This window comes from Trichosurus vulpecula, chromosome 8, assembly GCF_011100635.1.
Source record: "Trichosurus vulpecula isolate mTriVul1 chromosome 8, mTriVul1.pri, whole genome shotgun sequence".
Classification (NCBI taxonomy): Eukaryota; Metazoa; Chordata; class Mammalia; order Diprotodontia; family Phalangeridae; genus Trichosurus; species Trichosurus vulpecula.
This window is the reverse complement of record NC_050580.1, coordinates 185429258-185454214: the sequence shown is the minus strand read 5'-3', so window position 1 is coordinate 185454214 and position 24957 is coordinate 185429258. Positions and strand designations below refer to the sequence as shown.

The following is a 24957-nucleotide window of genomic DNA, read 5'->3' as shown; positions in this document are numbered from 1 at the left end:
CTTACAACAACCTTTGTGAGGTAGATTATCCCTATTTTACAGATAAGCAAACTGAGGCTTAGAGAGGATAAGTGACCTGCCTAGGATCATACTGCTGTTTCAAAGGTGGGAGTCCAATCCGGGTCTTCCTAACTCCAAGCCCAGCACTCTTTCAATAACACCATCAAGGCCTCCAATATAGCAGTTTATCATTCAAAATGTGTTTTCTTTTATAACATAAGTCGTGCAGACATTTTAAACTCAATTTACAGATGAGAAAAAACAAAGTGACTTGTCTTTGCTCATTTAATCATTTCTACCCTTATAGTTCCAATAAATTCTCCCACCCTCTCCCAACTGCACAGTGTCCATGTACAAATTATACAATGATTTGCCGTCTATTACTCCTTAAATTCTTTTAACTTATTCTAGGACCATAATATATGCCTTTACATTTGAATGTTATAAAAAACACACTGTAGCACAATGTGATTTAAAATGTTGCAAGATATAGCAATCACCATCTATGTGTTATTTCTTTTTTAAAAAAAATTAATTTCTACATTATTTCAGGTCTGCATTCTCTCTCTCCCACCCCTATTTACTCTACTGAGAAAGCAAGAAAAACAAAACTTGTAAAAAACATGCATAGTTAAGCAAAACAAATCTCCACCTTGTCCAGATATGTAATTTTCACCAAGGTTATAATTATCCTTTAAATAGTCTTTATAATCACATTTCAGGACAGAAAGAGATTGTCTTTCTGTGTATGATGCAGAGCATCCTTTGAGGGAGCCGTCGCACACCTCTTTACTCTGTTTTCTCCCGGTTGTTGAATGTTTAATTCTGAACAGTTGTTTAATCTCTCTGCCTTTCCTACTCTTTTGCATTCTTTTCTGCTTTAGCCTATTCTGCAAACTTGCTGCTCTTGTTAGACATAGGATTTCCCTCTTTGGTAAGTTCAGTGAAGTATTGATCAAGCTGTCCCTGCCCTTGTCCCTATAATAATCCTAAACTAGCATTTTTTCCCTCTGTTTGGTGCTTTGTTAAATATACCCAAGGCTTTGGACTTAGGTGTCATACATATTTACCATAAGTCTAAAGCATGATAAATTTTCTTCTTGTCCCCTTTAACAACTCCAATTTTCCACATCAGTGAATGTTTTTTTTTAAATTTGCTTCTAACACCAATCATAGGAATGGAGGCTGTCAGTAATAGAATAAATGCATCATTTTAAAGCAGAGGCATAGCATTATATATATTGGTGCTTAATTATAACAGTTATACTGTGTGAACTTTGCTTACAATAAAATGCATTTTTAAAAAAAGAAGTCCGTAAAGTCACAGGTAACCCTTTACATTCTCATTCTAGGAAGTGATTCCACTACAATGGTGAGCTGCCTGCACATCCTAGCTCAGACACTTGACACGAGGTAAATTTGCCCAATCTTTCTTTTACAGCTTATTAAAGATTGCTTCTCTGCCCTCCTCACTTCATTTATTATCTATGAAGCAAAAGACATGCCACTGCCTACTTGGGGAAGTCTAGGAAAGGGAAATGACGGAGGATGTGTCAAATCACTGAGTGAAAAGACTTCAGAATCCCTTAACTAGTTGTTATGGCCTGAAACCATTTCTGACAGTTTTATGCATTTTTACCCATGTATCCAGTCAAGAGATTGTCTATTAAAAAATCTAGTTAGTCACATTTTTTCTTCTAACAACCCAACATACCAAAATCTTAAAGCCTCATCAAAATCTGAATCTGAAGGTTGCTTAAAATTATTATCATTTCATCAGTTCTCTCCATAAAAATCTACTGGTATAGATTCTCTTCAAAACAATTTCTGATTGATATTTTTTGCTGGTCAGGGAGAAGGCCTCTTACTATGACAATAACAATATTTCATGATGAGATCTTTTCGTCAGCCCTTGCTTCCAGAGGTGTGCAAACAAATATCACTTTTCCTTAAGCTAGTAAATATATAGCCAAAGTCAATTTCTTGTTCATTCTATTCATTTGAGGGAATCCCAACATTTATTGTTGTCATCTAGGCATTGCACTGTAACTATGTAAGCAGTTCACAAATATACACTGAATTGAATTGCCTAATTTGAAGTTATGGCTCTCACTCTTAAGAGTTAACTATTCTCACCAGACCCAATGTATTATATCCTGGGGACTAGAAAGTGAAATGTTGGTCCAAAACACATTCCAACACATCATTTGAAACACTAGTTATCAAAGTACAGTCGAATAAAAGTTCATATGAAGATTCTTCTTTTTACCATTTTATATTTACAGAACCGTAATGAAATCAGGATCAGAGCTTGTAAAGGCTGGGTTACGTGCATTCTTTGAAAATGCTGCAGAAGATTTGGAGAAGACTTCAGAAAACCTAAAGCTTGGGAAGTTCACCCATTCCCGAACACAGATTAAAGGTGTCTCTCAAAATATCAATTATACCACAGTGGCTCTTTTACCTATATTGACCTCCATCTATGAGCATGTTGCTCAGCATCAGTTTGGAGTGGATTTACTCTGTAAGTTTTTTTCTTTTTAATTTACTATTGATTTGCAAGGACTTGGCAGAGTTGTAACTTCTCACATGGCCACAGGCAGCAAATGTTCCTTTCATTCACTCTAGGACATAAAGGGTCTGAAGTCTGATTAAGATGTTTGGTTCCTCTATGTTTTTATTCCTGTCTTTAAAAAATAAAAAGTTATTAAAAGGAAAAAATATATATAGGGTAGAGAAAATATTTAACTTATATTCTGTGGCTTACTGATCTTCAATCTGGTCCAGACTTTTAGTCATTCCTTATGTAGACTCTCCCATGTATGGAGTTATTTAATTTCAAAAGTTATTTTATAGGCATAAGAGATATGAGGACTCTAAAATTTAACACAAATTTGTTGCCAGGTGTTCAACTCTAGTTTTCTGTTTACATCCCTGATGAAAATTTTGAAAAACAAAAATATGAAAAGTTAAAAAGTGTCTAGATACTTTAACTTTTTTGAGACAGAGTTCTGAAAGAAGGTTGTAGGTATTATTTTATTTTTCATAAGCTGCCATGTGTAGATATTATTTTGCAACCATTTTTTAAAGTTTTAACTAACAAAATTATGGCTGTGTTTCAACTGACTAGTTACAGATAACTAATATGTAGTTGACCCCTGAACAACTAAAATTATTTGTTTGGGAAAAAATTCAGATAGGTCATGTAGCCAAAACAAATGAACTTTTCTTTTTTTCTTTATCAGCTTTGTTGATACTATGTTGACACAGTGTTAGAGGCAAGCAGTCATTTTGAAGATATAATAGTGTGCTGATATAATGTTTGTTTATATTTTTAAAAACAGTCTCTAAAAAATGCATGATTAGAAATCAGATTTTTCCCTGTGAAAATACTACGTGATCATTATAAGAGTATGTGAATCATAGATTTGACTCACTTTTAAGAAGTACAAATTTAAGTTTACAAGGGTAGTAGAACATGAGGAAGAATTGATGCTTAAGTACCAGGAACGTAGGGAAAGATGAAGGTAACTTTGGGAATTAGTAAACTAATTTTTCAGGCCTCTGTAGGTTAGAACCTCAGAAAGAAGAAATTTCAATATGGCATCTCACTCTGGTACAGAAGTTTTACAAATGAAGAAGGCTTCAGATTAGATTTAACTTTTCCCAGTGTACCAATGCATCCACACATAAGAACCCATATAGAGTTATGGCCCCATAAAGGGACCCCTGGCCCTAAACTGAAACTGGCCAAAATTTCAGCTCAGATTTTTTCTGTCTAATGCCTTCTCTTGTGACTTTAGTAACTGATGTATTAAAAAAAAATGAAAAGGATTTGGAAAATTAGCTATTAAGGAGCTTTTGCTCTTAGTTGAATCCCTCAATATAAAACAACTATATCTATTCATGGAACTCATTCAATGTGCAGGAGGTGGCACCACGATTGATGCAAACGAGTGACAGCTGTTCTTTGTTTCAGTGAGTGATGTGCAGATTTCATGCTACCACATTCTGTGCAGCCTCTACTCCCTTGGGACAGGAAAGAACATCTATGTGGAAAGGTAATTAATGAGCAGAAGCAGCAAATGAATCACATTGGGAAAATGTTATTGTTCTATTCAGAAAAAAACTTTTCCTTTTAGGAAAATGGAAATAATCACTAAAACAGGACAGTGACTTTGAATCTAAATTTCCTAGGATGTTAGTCATATTATCCACAAATGAGACTAGTGTGATTTACAACTTTTGAGTGTGGACATCTCTAGAGGAACTCTGTAGCATAGCTTAATCACATATTTTCAACTAAAATGATTTGAAAATTTTCTAGGTCCTCATCAGTCATATCTTTCAAATAGCTTCTGGGCTTCTTGTTAGATAAACTTGCTGAAGAAATACGAGGGAAATAAGGCAGTTAACTTTTGCATTTAATGAGTTTCAATATGACATCACCCTGGACCTTTCACACTTTCAGCTCTCAACTTATTTCTATCTATTTCTAGCAGGCTTATATGTAAATGAACAAATCTCTTACCTGAAGCTGTATAAATCTTGGACCTGAGATTACATTCAAAGCAGTAGTACCATCTAAGTCATGACTGTTCAATTCACCAAACATATTTTACGCATCTATATGTGCAAGTTGCCTGGCAGAAGTAAACTTGACAAAGGACTTGGTCTCAAAGAACTTATAAGCAAATGGAGGGCAGGACAACTATACCAATAATTGTTATAATAGAGGAAATTAAGAAGAGATCTGGGATCAAAGCAACAGAGAATATCTGAAAAAAGATATAATAATTGTGATGAACTAAACTCATATATTGCTCTTGAAGTCATATCTAATTGAAGTTGAATTGCAGTTAGAAAAAGTTTGTTCCATCCTTCTTTTCAACCAATTATTATTTAATATTTTCTAAGCCTTTTCTTTCTGGTGATGAATTGGCTGTCATGAAAGAAGCAGCTAAGCTAAATCTAATAAGGTTCATCATCAGGTTGGTCTGCAGGGTGACAAAATTTTTTTGGCCACAGAAAATGATGACCACCTTCAAAGTTATTGAGGGACTACAATCTGCCTTGGTAAAGGGAGAAACCACACTTAAGAAATCACAGGCTTTTGAATTATTACAGTTATGTTGCGTCCTTTCTATTCCAAGAATTTGTACATATGTGTGTACATGTGTTATGATAGATAGTTACATATGTATTAGTTTGTTTTTCACAAAAGAATAAAATACATACCTTCTCTTGGAAGAAAGGTCAATTTTGAAATGTCAGACTAAGAAAAGATATGCTATCTATAGAACATGTCATACTCCATTGGAACTATTAGTACCAAAAATTTCTACTTTATGCTAATTGAGTTCAAGCCCTGAAGAAACCCAACCCTTACTCCCCTCAACAAAGTGGCTGTCTTATTGCTCTAGTTTTTATGGTAGTCTCTCAAAGCTAATGACAACTGAGAAATGGAGGATTTTGAACCCTGGGTTACAGTCTAATTCTACAAACAATTGATTCAGGAGCAGTAAGCAAACCACTTAATGTTTAAAACTCCAATGGGCGCTTAAGTGGGCTTTGAATTTAAAGAAGATTCCAGATACCACAGTGGTGACTGGAAAAGAAAAAAAAAGTCACTAAAATTTCCTGAGTAAGAAATATCCTAATGGAGGCAGCAGTGGGAGTCCAAGAGGGTATCATGAGACTCATAAAGCAAGGTTTTGGAGAAGAATGCTGTTTTTTGTTTTGGAAACCATGCAGATTCATGGTTCATTGTACACTGAGGTAAAGTCTTTTAAACATTTTACTTTGTTTCACATTCTTTCAAATGAGAATAATATCTCCCCCTGTCCTTCTTTACAGAGGGATTGCAACTCTGGATGAGATGTCATAATATGAATTAGTTGAGTTCCAAGGGGAAGACTATAGTCATATAGTGTATTATCATAAATACTAATGAATGAGCTCTCCAGGAGAGCTCAGATTTGGAGCTTTTATTGCTTTGAAGAGGAGCTCCTTTAAAATAGGAAGATCCTAAGATATAAATAAAGGGTTTGTGGTTATAAAGACAAATAAAGCAGTAACTATTAGATGTGGTACCTGCCCCTCAAACTCACAATCATCATTTAAAAGGCAGAACACTAAAAGTGCTGAGAGAAGAAAGTTGCCTGATCTGGGAAACATGCCTCCTTACTTAAATAGATCCATAATCTGGTAGAGTGGATGTTCTCTCCACCAATATAGATCCCAACCCATCTAGACCCTTCTTATGTGAAATTCTTATCCATCTCTTTCCATGAATCCTTTGTACAGGATTAACCCAGCATCCTAAAGATCTCCCCCTTATTCCTTTGATATTTTGTGTTTGCCAACTGCAATGTTTAAGCCATTTACCCATCTTCCACTGTCACACTCCAACTCTCCCACCTCCTTTTCCAGTTATATATTTCTTTAATCATGTCTTTTATGTTGCTTCTTATATACAAGTCATATTTGGTAATATGGTTTGGTTTGCTTACACACACTATGCATTTTTCTGTTGCACAGAGGATTATCTTTGGATCACCTGCAGTTCTGGTTCTTCTTAGATCATAGGGTCTCTCTTCTCCCCAATTCTGTATATCTCAACTTCCCTCAGTCGCCCTCATTTTTCTCTTCCTTTCCTCCAATATCTGACAACAAGGTAACCTTCTCCAAGAACAACGCCTCTACTTGTATTTTTGATTCCCTTTCTTTCTCATTTCCCCTGGCACCCCTCTCTTGTCCAGATCAGGCCCTATCCCTTTCTAATCTTAAATCTCTCCTTACGTTCTAGCTCCTTACCTACTACCTCCAAAAATGCTCAACTGTCCTCCATCCTTAAACAGTTTTAACTGGACCCAACCATACCTTCAAACTATCATTCTATTTCTCTCCCCACTTTTACAGTTAAACTGCTATTTACACTAGTTGCCTCCATTTATTCATATTCCACAAACTTCTCAACTACTTGTAATCATCATTCTATTTAAATTGCTCTCTTCAAGGTTAGGAAATATTTTTAATTGCCAAATTCAGTGATCGTTTCTCAGTCTCATCCTTCTTGACGTGTTTGATAGTATTTAACCCTGCTGACCATCTCCTTTCTCCCTGGGATTTCATGACACTCCTTTCACCTACTTCTTCTCCTATCTAATCCTTTGCTGAATCATAATCCATGCTCTACCCCCTAAGCATTGTTATACTTCAAGGCTCTGTACTGTTCCCCTTTGTCTTTTCTGTATGTATTTTCTCTTGGGGATTGTATCAGCACCAATAGATTCTACAGATGCCGTTCTACATATATACAAAAATATGTATGTATGTATGTATATTTATATGCGCATACATATATACATGTTTATATATACACATACAGATGTTTGTGTTTGCCATGAATCAACATGTCCAAAACAGAACTTATTATTTTTCTCCCTATAATCCAGCCCCCTTCCTAATTTCCCAGTTTCCTTTAAGTATAACACTGTCCTTCTTAATCTTCCAGATTTACAACCTCAGAGTCATCCATGACTTCATTTGCCTTACCCTCCAAAACTAAGCATTTGCCAAATCCTACTAATTCTTCTTTCATAATATCTCTCCCATCTGTCTCTCTCTCTCCACTTACACAGCTACTACCTTAGTTCAGTCTCTCATTATCTCTTATTTATTGCACTTAATCTCCCTGCCTCCAGTCTCTCCTCTCTCAAACAGATGGCGAATTGATATTCCTAAATAAAAGATATGACCATGATATTCTCCTTCTCAAGAAACTTCTATGGCTTTCTATTAACACTAGGATAAATTACAGACTCTTTTATTTGATATTTTGAACATAGCTTCACCTTCACTGGTTTCATGTTCTTCTTCCTCACACAACCTATGTTCTAACCAAACTGATATTTGCTGATCTTCTCATATGATATTCCTTCTCCAAATATCATACCTTTCCACAGGTATCCCAAACCTGGAATATGGTTCCTGCTCAGCTTAGTGCAAGTGACTTCTCCTTCATCAGGTCTTTCCTAATCCCAGCAGTTGTTAGGGCTTCCCATAAAAATATTTTCCCTTTATTGTGTGTAATATCTATATATCTACATCTATCTATAGATATGGATATGGATATAGATATAGATATGCTGTCCCTCTGCCCCCCTCCCATTAGAATGTGAGCTTCGGGGGCGGAGCCAAGATGGCCGCATGAAGGCAGCATCTTACCGGAGCTCTCTCACAAGGTCTGTCAGATTCCTATAAAAAAGTGAATTTGAGCAGATTTGAGAGTCAGAAACCGCGAGCAGTCTGTGTGGGTCAAATTTCCAAGCCAGGAGAGTCTGAAAGGCCGGAGGCACGAACCTGTAGGCTCGGAGAGTGCTCGGTGCGGAGCTGCTCCAGACCAAGGCGGAAGCGGCTGGCCGGGAAATCCACGTGGGAGACGGGCTGCGAGAAAGCTGGGCGCCCGAAATCCGCGGAGGTCCCCAGACTTCCCAACACAGGACGGCAGTCTGTGGAAGTGAGGAGAGGCAGCGCAATGCCAACGGCCGTGAAATACCGTCTCCAGAAGTTTGCAGCCCAAACGTATTAAACGCGGCTTCTTGAACTTCCGGGACACTTAATGGCCAGGTAAACAGCTCTAATCCCTCCCCTCCCCACCCAGAGAATCCCTCAGGAAAAAAAAGAACGCTGGAACTGAGCAGAAAGTAGTGGGGCTTCAGTGGTCAAATAGCAGAAGTTCATTAGTCCCATAGGGGCAGAGTCGGCAGGGGTCAACGCCAGGAGCCGAGACGTAACCTTGCTCCCACAGGGGAAGTGCCAGACATCAGCTCAAACAACAAACAGCTGAGACCATTGCTGAAAAGCAAGTGCTGGAGAGCACCCACAGGGAGTGAGACGCCAGGGAGCCAGACCCCTCCCCCACACCTCAGGAAACTGAAGGTTATAATTCTAGACTCACAACCCCCAGAATAAGAAAGGTGGGACAGAAAGCCCTGAGGCCCAAAGGTAGAATTCGTTGTAAAGCCAGCGAAAGGCAAACCAACATGAAGAAGAACACAAAAAAACCAAGGACAATAGATTCTTTTTATGGAGACAGGCAGGATCAAAATACAAATATGGAAGAGGAAAGTAACGATACTGTAGATACATCAGACACCTCAAAAGATAGTATGAACTGGTCTCCAGCCCAAAAAGCACTGCTGGAAGAGCTAAAGGAGAATTTTAAAAACCAAATTAGGGAGCTAAAAGAAAATATGGAAAAAATGGAAAAAAAAATCCACTGATGAAATCAAGTCCCTAAAGAATAAGATTGGCGAAATGGCTACGGAGATTCAGAATCTAGAGAGAGAAAAGGACACCCTGAGAGGCAAAATCAACCAATTGGAAAAGGACACTCAAAAACAAAATGTAAACACTAACTCATTAAAAATTAGACTTGAGCAAGTGGAAGCTAATGAATCTATGAGGCACCAAGAAGTAATAAAACAAAACGTAAAGAATGAAAAAATAGAAAAAAATGTGAAATATCTGATTGGCAAAACAACTGACCTGGAAAATAGATCCAGGAGAGACAATTTAAGAGTTATTGGTCTACCGGAAATCCACGATGAAAAAAGGAGCCTTGACAGTATCTTCGAAGAAATTATCAAAGACAACTGCCCAGAGGTCCTAGAACCAGAGGGCAAAATAGTCATTGAAAGAATTCACCGATCACCCCCTGAAAGAGATCCCAAACTGAAAACACCAAGAAATATTATAGCCAAATTTCAGAGCTATAAACTCAAGGAGAAAATACTGCAAGCAGCCAAAAAGAAGCAATTCAAATATCGTGGAACTACAGTCAGGATCACGCAGGATCTCTCAGCTTCCACACTAAAAGACAGGAGAAATTGGAATATGATATTCCGAAGGGCAAAGGAGCTGGGACTACAACCAAGGATCAACTACCCAGCAAAACTAAGCATAATTTTCCAGGCAAGGCGATGGACATTCAATGAAATAAGGGAATTCCAGACCTTCCTGATGAAAAGGCCAGAACTCAATGGAAAATTTGATCTCCAAATACAAAATTCAAGAGAGACATAAAAAGGTAACCAGGGGGAAAAGCCCCACAAACCTTATTAACCAATAAGGGCAGGTTGTTTACATCTTTATGTGGGATTATATCATCTTATGTATGTTTTTATATATGTATATATATATATGTGTGTGTGTGTGTATATGTGTGTATATGTGTATATATATATATACACACATATATAAGTCATTCTTGAGAATGGTACAGCTATTATGACAATTGAAAGGGCTATACATAGGTTGTGAATGCCTGTATAAATTAACTGATGTAAAGATATAAAATATAAGTAAGAGATATAAAGGGAGGGCTATGAGGGAAGCGGTAAGGAGGTAGTAGAAAAGGGTAAATTACACCAAATGAAGTGGCACAAAAACATATTATAGTAGAGGGAAAGAAGGGAGGGAGAAGAGCAGTATTTGAGCTTTACTGTCATCTGATCTAGTTCAAGAAGGGAATAACATACTCTGATAAGTTTAGAAATCTAACTTGTCCTACGGGAAGTGGGAGGGTAAGGGGGGAAAAAGGAAGGGGGGTTGTCAGAAGGGAGAGGAGAAGTAGCAAGTGGGTAACGGTAAGATAAGGGAGGGGAATAAAGAGGGAGGGTTAACTGAGGAAAGCGGCGGTCAAAAGCAAAACTTTGTTGAGGAGGAGAAGGGGAAAGGGAGAAATAAAACCATAAACAGGGGGAATTAGGATGGAGAAAAAGACACAGATAGAAATCATAACCCTGAACGTGCAGGGGATGAACATTCTCACAAAACAGAAGCAGATAGCAGAATGGATTAAAAACCATAATCCTACACTATGCTGTTTACAAGAAACGCATTTGAAACAGGGGGATACACATAGGGTAAAGGTAAAAGGCTGGAGTAAAATATATTGGGCCTCAGCTAAAGTAAAAAAAGAAGGTGTAGCAATCCTAATCTCAGACAAAGCAAAAGTAAAGATATATTTAATTAAAAGAGATAAGGAAGGACATTATATCCTGCTAAAAGGCACCATAAACAATGAAGCAATATCATTGCTTAACATATATGCACCAAGTGGTAAGGCGTACAAATTCTTAGAGGAGAGGTTAAGAGAGTTACAGGAAGAAATAGACAGCAAAACTATAATATTGGAAGACCTCAACCTCCCCCTTTCTGAACTTGATAAATCTAACCTCAAAATAAATGAGAAAAAAGTTAAGGAGGTAAACAGAATTTTAGAAAAGGCACATAAGATAGACCTCTGGAGAAAACTGAATGGGGATAAAAGGGAATATACTTTCTTCTCAAAAGTACATGGCACATACTCAAAAATTGACCATGTACTAGGGCATAAAAACCTCACAATCCAGTGCAGAAAAGCAGAAGTAGTCACTGCATCCTTTTCAGATCATGATGCAATAAGAATCATTTTTAATAAAGTACCATGGAAAAATAAGCTAAAAACTAATTGGAAACTAAATAATTTAATCCTAAAGAATGAGTGGGCCAAAGAACAAATCAGAGAAACAGTTAATAACTTCATTCAAGAGAATGACAATAATGAAACAACATACCAAAACTTTTGGGATGCAGCAAAAGCAGTTCTTAGGGGAAGTTTTATATCCCTAAATGCCTACATGAATAAAATAGGGAAAGAGGAGATCAATGATCTGGGCATACAGCTGAAAAAGCTAGAAAAAGAGCAAATTGAAAACCCCCAATTAAATACCAAATTAGAAATAATGAAAATCAAAGGAGAGATTAATAAAATTGAAACCAAGAAAACTATTGAATTAATAAATAAAAGAGCTGGTTTTACGAAAAAACCAATAAAATTGATAAACCTTTGACCAATTTGATTAAAAAAAAGAAAGAAGAAAATCAAATTACCAGTATCAAAAATGAAAAGGGTGAAGTCACCTCTAATGAAGAGGAAATCAAAACAATAATTAGGAATTATTTTGCCCAACTGTATGCCCATAAATTTGACAACCTTAGAGATATGGATGTATATCTACAAAAACATAAACTGCCCAGGCTAACAGAGAAGGAAGTGAAATTTCTTAATGACCCCATATCAGAAAAAGAAATTGAGCATGCCATCAATGAACTCCCTAGGAAAAAATCTCCAGGGCCAGATGGTTTTACATGTGAATTCTATCAAACATTTAAAGAACAACTAATTCCAATACTTTGTAGACTATTTGGGAAAATAGGTGAAGAAGGAGTCCTACCAAATTCTTTTTATGACACAAATATGGTACTAATACCCAAACCAGGTAGAGTCAAAACAGAGAAAGAAAATTATAGACCAATTTCTCTAATGAATATTGATGCAAAAATTTTAAATAAAATATTAGCAAAAAGATTGCAGCAACTCATTACAAGAATAATACACTATGACCAGGTAGGATTTATTCCAGGAATGCGGCTGGTTCAATATTAGGAAAACTATTAGCATAATTGACCATATCCACAACAAAACTAGCAGAAACCATATGATCATCTCAATAGACACAGAAAAAGCCTTTGACAAAGTACAACACCCATTCCTATTAAAAACACTAGAAAGCATAGGAATAAGTGGAACCTTCCTTAAAATTATAAATAGCATCTACCTAAAACCATCGACAAGCATTATTTGTAATGGGGATAAACTAGATGCATTCCCAATAAGATCAGGGGTGAAACAAGGATGTCCATTATCACCCATATTATTCAATTTGGTACTAGAAACATTAGCTGTAGCAATAAGAGAAGAAAAAGAAATTGAAGGAATTAGAATAGTAAAAGAAGAAACTAAATTATCACTTTTTGCAGACGATATGATGATTTATCTAGAGAATCCTAGAGAATCAAGTAAAAAACTACTTGAAATAATAAACAACTTTAGCAAAGTTGCAGGATATAAAATAAACCCACATAAATCCTCAGCATTCCTATACATTACGGACAAAGCCCAACAGCAAGAGATAGAAAGAGAAATTCCATTCAAAGTTACTGAAGGCACTATAAAATATTTGGGAGTCTATTTGCCAAGACAAACCCAGGGCCTATATGAACATAACTATGAAACACTTTTCACGTGAATAAAATCAGATCTAAATAAATGGAAAAATATCAGTTGCTCATGGTTAGGCCGAGCTAATATAATAAAAATGACAATTTTACCTAAATTAATCTATCTATTCAGTGCCATACCAATCGAAATACCAAAAATTTTTTTTTTACTGAGCTGGACAAAATAATAACAAAATTCATTTGGAAAAACAAGAGTTCTAGAGTATCTAGGGTATTAATGAAAAGACATGCTAGAGATGGTGGCTTATCCACACCAGATATTAAACTGTACTACACAGCAGCAGTCATCAAAACTGCCTGGTACTGGTTAAGAAACAGGGGTGTGGATTAGTGGAATAGGATAGGTACACAAGTAGGAGAAATCAACAAGTTTAGCAATCTACTCTTTGATAAACCCAAAGAGGGCAGCTTCTGGGCTAATAATTCACTATTTCACAAAAACTGTTGGGAAAATTGGAAAATGGTAGGGCAGAAACTGGGCATAGACCAATATCTTATACCATATACCAAAATAAAGTCAAAATGGGTTCATGATTTAGGAGTAAAAGCTGATACTATAAGTAATTTGGGAAAGCAAGGAATAGTTTACTTATCAGATTTATGGAAAAGTAAAGAACCCAACAAGAGATAGAGAGCATTACAAAATGCAAAATGGATAATTTTGATTATGTCAAATTGAAATGTTTTTGTACAAAAAAAGCCAATGCAACAAGAATTAGGAGGGAAGCAGAAAATTGGGAGAAAATCTTTGCAACTAGTATCTCTGATAAAGGCCTCATTTCTAAAATATACAGGGAACTGAGCCAAATATATAGGAATACAAGCCATTCCCCAATTGAGAAATGATCAAAGGATATGAACAGGCAGTTTTCAGAGGAAGAAATTAAAGCTATCTATAGGCATATGAAAAAATGCTCTGGATCACTACTGATTAGAGAAATGCAAATCAAAACAACTCTTAGATACCACATCTCTCCTGTCAGATTGGCTAAAATAACAAAACAGGAAAATGATAAATGCTGGAAAGGATGTGGGGAAATTGGAACATTGTTGCATTGCTGGTGGAGTTGTGAGCTGATCCAGCCATTTTGGAGAGCAGTTTGGAACTATGCCCAAAGGGCTATAGATATGTTCATACCCTTTGACCCAGCAATACCACTTCTAGGGTTGTATCCCAAAGAAATCACACAAGCGGGAAAAGGACCCATATGTACAAGGATATTTATAGCAGCTCTTTTTGTGGTAGCCAAGAATTGGAAATCAAAGGGATGCCCATCAATTGGGGAATGGCTGAACAAGATGTGGTATATGAAGGTGATGGAATACTATTGTGCCATAAGAAATGGGGATGATGCAGACTTCGTAACAACCTGGAAAAACCTACACGACATAATGCTGAGTGAGCAGAGCAGAGCCAGGAGAACGTTGTGCACAGCCACAGATATATGGATTCCGTGAGGACCAACCCTGACATACTGCGCTCTTCTCAGCAACCTAAGGGGCAAGGACAATTCCAGGGGACTCACGATGGAGAATGCTATCTTCATCCAGAGAAAGAACTGTGTAGTTTGAATACAGATCGAGGCGCACTACATGCTCGCCTTTTTTGCTTCTCTTTTGTTTTTGTTTTTGGGTTGTTTTTTTTTTTGGTTCTGTTTCTTCTTTCTCATGATTCATTCCATTGGTCAAAATTCTTCTCCACAACTTGACTAGTGCATAAATTAATTCAATGTGAAGTTATACATGACAGTTATATGAGATTCCATGCCATCTTGGGGAGGGAGGGGGGGAGGAAGGGGAGAAAATCTGGAACTCAAAACTATGTAGAACCATGTGTAGTAAACTAAAAATAAATAAATAAATTTTAAAAAAAAGAATGTGAGCTTCTTGAGAGGTAGGACTCTTTGGTTTTTGTGTTTCTGTTCCCAGTGCCTAGTACTGTGCCAAGGACATATATAATTGTTGCAATAAATGTTTGTTGAATTTAATTGTTCTATGATTTGTAGCCATATAGCATCACTGAGATCTTAGTGTTTAAATGGTAATGTTAGTTATTTGGATATTTGTTTCTTCACTTTTAATATAACTAAAATGGCTATCTTAGAGGAAAATCCTCTTGATAGAGGGAGAGAATGGATTTTCTGTAAGTTTTGTTTCAGTCTGTTTCAGAACAAAGGAGAAAAGTGAAGAGAGAAATGCGTATTAGTGGGAAGAGCTAACAAAGTGGAGTACAAGAGCAAATTATGAAAATAGAATATCAGTGCAAGAAATGTAAACCTAAACTGAAAGACGAAGAAAGTCATGACAAGGAAGAGAAGTGACAGAATTGGAGCAATAGGCAGGGACATTTTCACACAGCTAATTTTTAAAGACTGGAGGTTTGGAAGTAGATTAATGAAGAGAGTATGCCACTTGGCAAGAGACTACTGAAGCAAAAATTAAAATTTCTTCCATCAGTCCACGTTGCTCAGTTACCCACAGTGGACAAAATGCTGCCCTAGGTATCATGTGAGTTATAAGGAAAGGAGAAAATGAACTCCCTGTTGTGGAAAATTTTATAAATCTGTTGATAAACTGCTTCAACTTAGCAATTTAAATGGAGCTGTTTCTAGAGTTCATTTCCATTCCAGGACCTTGATCCCCAACTTGGCCTGCACCTATAGTTATATCTAATTAAAAAACAGGAAATATAACTGAAGGTTTTATGAGGTAGCCTAGACATTTATACCAACACACACCCCTTGCAAAAAAAAAATAAAGGCATCATCTTTTACCTGTGGGACCTGTGGGTCCAAAATATTTAGGTAACAGGGTTCATTTGGATTGACATTTTAAGGACAGAAGCACTAATTGGCAGGCATCTGGGTTTTATTTTTATAAATCTTTTAATAAATAGGTCAAAGGTACCATTATTTATCTCCCTTTCCCTGGCAGCTAATTAGCATCACCTTTTGTGTCCTCTAGAAAATTCCCTTGTTGAGGATGGTAAGCCTCAGGATGTTGTCAGTAATGAATGTCAGAGATTCCAAGGCCCATTACCCTCAAGATCAGTACGTTAGTTGAACACTTTGACTTAAAAACTCACTCTTTCTTCCTTCCATTTTTTTCTGTACCTCATTCTTTTTTGCTTTCACTTCCCCACAAATGGTGTGTTTGTGTAAGATTCTGTTTCCCAAACCACAGTTTTTATTTTAGTCATGATCTTAATGGCAAAATGTATTTTTGCATTGTAATAATTTCATGCAGATGTTTAACTAATATAAGGCAGTTGCTCTGACAAAGAGAACAAAGAGCCTGAAAAACACTTTAGAATGCGTAAATAATTCAGTTATTTGCCAAATGGAGAGGTATGATATCCAAAGACATCACAGGTTTAGAAGGTAAATTGATTTGAAAAATCTTATAGAGAAGGAAAATGGAAGATTATTAGCAGTATCATGTCATCAAATGAAGAAGTAGCAAAGTATGAAAACCAGTTTGAAGAAAGTTGGGTAAGAGTTATAACTATGCAAAATCATCTTTAGGATATTTAAGGATGAAAATAGATGAAAACAACAGAAAAAGTGGGAAAGCTCTACAGAGATTTTTATAGTAAATTTTTTGACAGTCAAGAATATAGAGTCATCATTGTTGAATTCTAATATCACAATCCCAGAAGTACTTATAGTATGAAGTAGAAATGGCATTAAAGAAAACAAAAGTGACAGAAGCAGCTGGATTTGATACATATATATATATATATATACATATATATACATATAGATAGATAGATACATATATATATACATATATACATATATATATATATATATACACACATATGTACGTATTGAGATCAGTGCTGGAGGTGAGGCCTTTGAGGAACTGATTCACAAAGTGTCTGAAGAGGAAGGTAAGAAACCACAAGCAAGGTAAAATCTCAGATCTTAATAATACATTCCTCCCAACCCCTCCAGAAAAGATGACCAAGAGAACCTCAACAAGTTCCATTATATAACCTACTTTCTGATGTGAATATTTTGTGAGAACCTACACATACATTGAAGGTATCCTTTATTGGAAGTACTGACAAGGAAGAATTAGGCTTTTACAAATGATATTCCACGGTATACCACATCTTTGTCATCATGAAATTGACTGAAAGATGTAGAGAATATAGTATCCCATTGTGCTTATTATTGATTCATAGATTGTTCGATTGATTGTAAAAAAGCATTTGACTCAGAACCATCTTAAAGGCTCTCTTCCAGTGAAGTGTCTACCATCTATATATAAGAATTGAGTAAGATTCCTTAAAAAATAATGGTAATGAACTTATTTGACAATTCTTTGATCATTAATATCAGGCAAGGCTTAAAACATGGAGGATAGATCTCACAGGTTAAATATTTTTCCCAATTCTATCCAGTGTATTACTGTGGTATAAGGATTGCCTTTTTATAAGGCTTCCAGCTCAAAAGCTGTTACTCCTCTCCCTGAAGTTCCTTGAAATGGTTATTCTTCTTTTTTGCTCTTTTTAAAGATGAGTCTCTCTCTCCCTGTCCCTCTCTCCCTCCTTCCCTCCCTCCCTCCCTTCCTGTCTTCTTCAGAGACACTTGCTATAAAATCCCCTCCCTCCAGCTTTCTGCTTTCATTTTAATCTTGGCTGCATTGGTTTTGTTTGTGCAAAATCCATTTAAATTTAATATTAATCCAAATTATCTATTTTACATCTCATAATGCTTTCTGTCTCTTATTTAGTCACAAATTCTTCCCTTAGCCATAGATCTGACAGGTAAGCTATTCCATGCTCCCCTAATTTTCCCATGGTATCACCCTTTATGACTAAATCAAGGGTGGGGAACCTGTGGCTTCAAGGCTACATGTGTCCCGCAAGGTCTTCAAGTGTGGCCCTTTTGCTGAAGATGTTCTGTGAAGTTTAGATCCAGTCCAAGTGCCACACTTGAGGACCTACAGGGCTACATGTGGCCTCTAGCCTGAAGGTTCCCCACCCTTGATCATGTATCCATTTTGACCTCTTGATAGACAGTATGAGATATTGGTCCATACCTAATTTCTGCCCAAGTTTTCTATTTTTTCCAGCAGTTTTTGTCCGATAGTGGGTTCTTATCCTAAAAGCTGGCTTTTTGGATTTATCACTAGATTACTAAGATCATTTAATACTGTGTGTTGTGTGTCTAATTTCATTCATCACTCTATTTCTCAGCCAGTACCAGATTGTTTTGATGATTGCCACTTTGTAATACAGTTTGAGATCTGGTACAACTAGACCATCTTTCTTCACATTTTTTTTCATTAATTCCTTTTATATTCTTAACCTTTTGTTCTTCCAGATGGATTTTATTTTTTTCTAGTTCTATAAAATAATTTTTGGGTAGTTTGCTTGGTATTGCACTGAATAAATAAATTAATTTAGGTAGAATTGTCATATTTATTATATTGTCTCAGCCTACTCATGAGCAATTAATATTTTTTCCAATTGTTTAGATATTACTGTGAAAAGTGTTTTATAATTGTGTTTATAGTGTTCCTAGGTTTTATATGGTCTACAATTATTTTAAGTGGAATTTCACTTTCTATCTCTTACTGCTGGACTTTGTTGGCAATATATAGAAATACTGATGACTTAAGTGGTTTATTTTATATCCTGCAACTTTGTTAAAATATTTAATTATTTCAATTAGTTTTTTAGTTGATTCTCTAAGATTCTTTATCACATCATCTGAAAAGAATGATACTTTTGTTTCCTCATTGCCTATTCTAATTCCTTCAATTTCTTTTTCTTCTTTGATTGCTATAGCTACATTTATAGTACAATATTGAATAAAAGAGGTAGTAATGGGCATGTTTGCATCACCCTTGATCTCCTTGGGAAGGCTTCTAGCTTATCCCCATTACACATAATGCTTGCTGTTGGTTTTACGTAGTTAATACTTATCATTTTAAGGAAAGTTCTATTTATTCCTATGCTCTGTAGTGTTTTTAATAGGAATGGGTCTTATATTTTGTCAAAAGCTTTTTCTGCATTTATTGAGATAATCATATGATTTCTCTTAGTTTTGTTACTGATATGGTCAGTTATGCTGATAGTTTTCCTAATACTGAACTCTTGCATTCCTGGTATAAATCTTACCTGGTCACAGTATATGATCCTTGTGTTATATTGCTATAATCTCCTTGCTAGTGTTTTACTTAAAATTTTTGTATCAATATTCATTAGAGAAATTGGACCATAATTTTCTTTTACTGTTTCCACTCTTCCTGTTTAGGTATCAACATCATATTTTTGTCCTTTGCCAATTTTTCTACATACTTTATATAGTATTGGAATTAATTATTCTATAAATGTTGGGTATAATTCACTTGTGAATCCATCTGGCCCTAGAGATATTTTCTTAGATAGTTCATTGATGGACTGTTCAATTTCCTTTTCTAAAATGGGATTATTTAAGTATTCTATTTCTTCTATTAATCTGGGCAATTTATTTTTTGTAAATATTCATCCATTTCACTTAGATTATCATATCTATAAGCATATAATTGGGCAAAATGTCTCCTAATAATTGCTTTGTTTTCTTCTTCATTTATGGTGATTTTACCCTTTTCATTTTTGATAATTGTAATTTGGTTTTCTTTTTTTTAAAACAAATTATCTGTGGTTTATGTATTTTATTGGTTTTTTTCATAAAACCTACTCCTAGATTTACTAGTTCAGTAGTTTTGGTAGTTTTTTTACTTCCAGTTTTATTTATCTTTCCTTTGATTTTCAGAATTTCCAATTTGGTATTTAATTGGGAATTTTTAATTTGTTCTTTTTCCATTTTTTTAGTTGCATTCCCAATTCATTGATCTGCTCTTTCTCTCTTTTATTGATGTCAATGTTTAGAGTTATAAAATTTCCCCTAAGTACTGCTTTGGCAACATTTCATAAATTTTGGTATGTTATCATTGTTGTCATTCTCTTTAATGAAATTACTTATTGTTTCTATGATTTGTTCTTTGACCCACTCTTTCTTTAGGATTAGATTATTTAGTTTCCAATTAATTTTAATCTAGTTTTCCATAGCTCTTTATTGAATGTAATTTTATTTCATTACGATCCGAAAAGGATGCATTTAATATTTTTGCTTTTCTGCATTTGGTTGTGAGGTTTCCAGTGTTCTAACATGTAGTCAATCTTTGTGTAGGAGCCATGTACCTCTGTAAAAAAGCTATATATGCCTTTCTATTACATTCATTTTTCTCCAGAAATCTATCATGTTTAATTTTTCTAAAATTCTATATATCTCCTTAACATCTTTCTGTTAGATTTTTTTTTAGATTTTTTGTTAGATTTATCCAATTCTGAAAAGGGAGAGTTGAGGTTCTTCCCCCTCATGTAGTTTTACTCTCTATTTCTTCCTGTAACTCATTTAACTTCTACTTTAAAATTTTAGATGCTATACCATTCAGTATATGTATGTATTTATGTATGTATGTATGTATGTATGTATGTATGTATGTATGTGTTTAGTATTGATATTACTTCATTGTCTGTGATTCTTTTTATCAAGATGAGTTTCCTTCCTTGTCTCTTTTAATTAGATCTATTTTTGGTTTTGTTTGTCTGAGATCCTGATTGTGACTCCTGCTTTTTTTACTTCAGCTGAAGCATGATAGATTCTGCTGCAGATCCTTACTTTTACTCTGTGTGTGTGTCTCTGTTCAAGTGTGTTTCTTGTAAACAACATATTGTAGGATTCTGTTTTTTAATCCTTTCTGCTCTCTGCTTCTCTTTTGTGTGTGAATTTATCCCATTCACATTCACAGTTATGATTACTAACTTGTATTTCCCTCCATCCTATTTTTCCTGTATTTATCCTTCTCTCTCTCTCCTTTCACCCTATCCCTCCCCACAAGTATTTTACTTCTGACTATCACCTCCCCCAATCTGCTATCCCTTGTATCAGTTTCCCCTTAAGTTTTCCCTTTCCCATTTACCTTTTATGCTCCTCTTGAGTCTTATATTTGAAAATCAGATTTTCTGCTCAGCTCTGATCTTTTCATCAGGAATGTTTGAAAGTTCTCTATTTCGTTAAATATCCATTTTCCCCCTCAAGAATTAAACTCACTTTTTATGGGTAGGTGATTTTTGTTTGTCTTCCTAGCTCCTTTGTCTTCCAGAATTTTATACGCCAAGCCCTCTGATCCTTTCATGTCAAAGCTCCTAAATCCTATGAAATACTGACTGTGACTCTACAATATTTTAATTGTTTCTTTCTGCCTGCTTGCAGTATTTCCTCCTTTGCCTGGGAGGTCTGGAATTTGGCTATAATATTCCTGGGGGTTTTCATTTTGAAATCTCTTTCAGGAGGTGATTGGTGGATTCTTTCTTTTTTATATAAATTTATTTTTTTTATTTTTAGTTTACAGCATTCAGTTCCACAGGTTTTGGGGTTCCACATTTTCTCTCCCTCCCTCTCCTTCCCCCTCCTCCCTAGATGCTATGTAATCCAAGGTAGATTCTACATTTACCTTCACATTGAACTTATTTACATAGTAGTCCAGTTGTAATGAAGAATTATAACCAATGGAATGAATCATGAGAAAGGAGAAACGAAACCAAAAAAGAAGGAAAAGAAGAGAGAGAGCAAATAGTTTGCCTCAATCAACATTCAAACTCCATAATTCTTTCTCTGATGTGCATAGCTTTTTCCATCATGAGTCTTTTGGAGCTGTCTTTGAATTTTGTATTGATGAGAGGAATCAAGTCTTTCAAAGTTAGTCCTTACAGATACCATGTGTCTATAATCTTGTATAATGATCTCCTGGTTCTACTTGCCTCACTCAGCATCAGTTCATATAAGTCTTTCCAGGTTGTAATGAAGTCCATCTGTTCCTCATTTCTTATTGCACAGTAGTATTCGATTACATTCATATACCACAATTTGTTTAGCCATTTCCCCAGTTCATGGGCATCCCCTTGATTTCCAATTCTTCGCCACTGCAAAAAGAGCTGCTGTAAATATTTTTGTACATACTGGTCCATTTCCTACTTGTATGCTGTCTTTGGGATGTAGCCATAGAAGTGGTATTGCTGGGTCAAAAGGTATGCATATTTTTATAGCCCTTTGGGCATAGTTCCAAATTGCTCTACAGAATGGCTGGATCAGTTCACAACTCCACCAACAATGTAGCAATGTTCAGATTTTCACACATCCTCCCTAGCATTTATCATTTTCCTGTTTTGTCATGTTAGCCAATCTGACAGGAGAGATATAGTACCTAAGAGTTGTTTTGATTTGCATTTCTCTAATCAATAGTGACTTAGAGCATTTTTTCATGTAACTATAGATATCTTTAATTCCTCTGAAAACTCCTTGTTCATATCCTCTGACCATTTCTTAATTGGGGAATGACTTGTATTCCTATAAATTTGGTTCAGTTTCCTGTATATTTTAGAAATGAGGCCTTTATCAGAGACACTGGTTGTAAAGATTTTCTCCCAATTTTCTGCTTGCCTCCTAATCTTTGTTGCATTGGCTTTGTTTATACAAAAACTTTTCAATTTAACATAGGCAAAATTATCAATTCTGCATTTTGTAACAGTCTCTATTTCTTGTTGAGTCATGAATTCTTTCCTTTCCCATAAATCTGACAGATAAACTATTCCTTGCTTTCTCAAACTGCTTATAGTATCAGCCTATATTCCTAAATCATGAAACTATTTTGACTTTATTTTGGTATACAGTATAAGATATTGGTCTATCCCACTTTCTGCCATGCCATTTTCCAATTTTCCTAGCAGTTTTTATGAAATAGTGAATTCTTAGCCAAGAAGCTGGATTCTTTGGGTTTATCAAAGAATGGATTGCTATAGGCATTGACTATTGTGTCTTGTGTACCTAACCTATTCCACAGATCCACGTTTCTTAGCCTATACAAAGTAGTTTTGATGACTGCTGCTTTATTGTACAGTTTAATATCTGGTATGGCTAGGTCACCTTCCCTAGCATTTCTTTTCATTAATTCCCTTGATATTCGGGAACTTTTGTTCTTCTAGATGAATTTTGTTATTATTTTATCCAGCTCTGTAAAATAATTTTTGGTAGTTTGATTGGTATGGCACTGAATAAGTATATTAATTTAGGTAAAATTGTCATATTTATTTTATTAGCTTGGCCTAACCATGAGCAACTGATGTTTTTCCATTTGTTTAGATCTGACTTTATTTGTGTGAAAAGTGTTTTGTAATTGTGTTCATATAGGCCCTGTATTTGTCTTGGCAGGTAGACTCCCAAATATTTTATAGTGTCTACAGTAACTTTAAATGGAATTTCTCTTTCTATCTCTTGCTGTTGGGCTTCATTGGTAATATATAAGAATGCCGAGGATTTATATGGGTTTATTTTACATCCTGCAACTTTGCTAAAGTTTTTTATTATTTCAAGTAGTTTTTTACTTCATTCTCTAGGATTCTCTAAGTAAATCATCATATCATCTGCAAAGACTGATAACTTAGATTCTTCTTTGCCTATTCTAATTCCTTCAATTTCTTCTTCTTCTCTTATTGGTAAAGCTAACATTTGTAGTACCAAATTAAATAATAGGGGTGATAATGGGCATCCTTGTTTCACCCCCGATTATACTGGGAATGCATCTAGCTTATCCCCATTGCATATAATGCTTGCTGATGGTTTTAGGTAGATGCTGTTTATAATTTTAAGGAAGTCTCTGTTTATTCCCGTGCTTTCTAGAGTTTTTAATAGGAATGGTTGTTGTATTTTGTCAAAAGCTTTTTCTGCATATATTGAGATAATCATATGGTTTCTGCTAGTTTTGTTGTTGGTATCATCACAACAAAACTAGGAGAAACCACATGCTGATAATTTTCCTAATATTGAACCAGCCTTGCATTCCTGGAATAAATCCTACCTGGTCAGAGTGTATTATTCTCCTAATAAGTTGCTGCAATCTTTTTGCTAATATTTTATTTAAATTTTTTGCATAAATATTCATTAGGGAAATTGATCTATAATTTTCTTTCTCTGTCTTGACTCTTCCTGGTTTAGGTATTAGTACCATATTTGTGTCATAAAAAGAATTTGGTAGGACTCTTTCTTTGCCTATTTTCCCAAATAGTCTATAAAGTATGGGAATTAATTGTTCTTTAAATGTTTGATAGAATTCACATGTAAAACTATCTGGCCCTGGAGATTTTTCCTAGGGAGTTCATTGATGGCTTGCTCAATTTCTTTTTCTGAGATGCAGTTATTTAGGTATTTTGCTTCTGCTTCTGTCAAGCTGGGCAATTAATATGTTTTGTAAATGTTCATCCATTTCCCTAAGGTTGTCAAATTTATGGGCATACAATTGGGCAAAATAATTGCTAATTATTCTTTTAATTTCTTAATTGGAGATGAATTCACCCTTTTCATTTTTGATACTGGTAATTTGGTTTTCTTCTTTCTTTTTTTAAATCAAATTGACCAAAGGGTTAGCAGTTTTATTGGTTTTTTTCATAAAACCAGCTTTTAGTTTTATTTCAATAGTTTTCAATAGTTCGATAGTTTTCTTGATTTCAATTTTATTAATCTCTCCTTTGGTTTTCAGTATTTCTAATTTTGTATTTAATTGGGGATTTTCAATTTGTTCTTTTTCTACCTTTTTTTCAGTTGCCTGCCAAATCCATTGATCTCCTTTTTATCTATTTTATTCATGTATGCATTTAGAGATATAAAGCTTCCCCTGAGAACTGCTTTTGCTACATCCCATAAGTTTTGGTATGTTGTCTCATTATTGTCATTCTCTTGATTGAAGTTATTAATTGTTTCTGTGATTTGTTCT

The 24957-nt window shown here is 35.2% G+C and overlaps 1 protein-coding gene across 1 annotated transcript in view; it reads left to right on the top strand.

The window, feature by feature from the left end:
* Positions 1–24957, top strand: part of RYR3 (ryanodine receptor 3) — a 633352-nt gene that overhangs the window by 491645 nt on the left and 116750 nt on the right. The window contains exons 61-64 of the mRNA XM_036736677.1: positions 885–934; positions 1353–1413; positions 2286–2524; positions 3980–4061. Coding sequence (XP_036592572.1) covers positions 885–934; positions 1353–1413; positions 2286–2524; positions 3980–4061 — 432 coding nt within the window. The remainder of the gene's footprint in view (positions 1–884; positions 935–1352; positions 1414–2285; positions 2525–3979; positions 4062–24957) is intronic.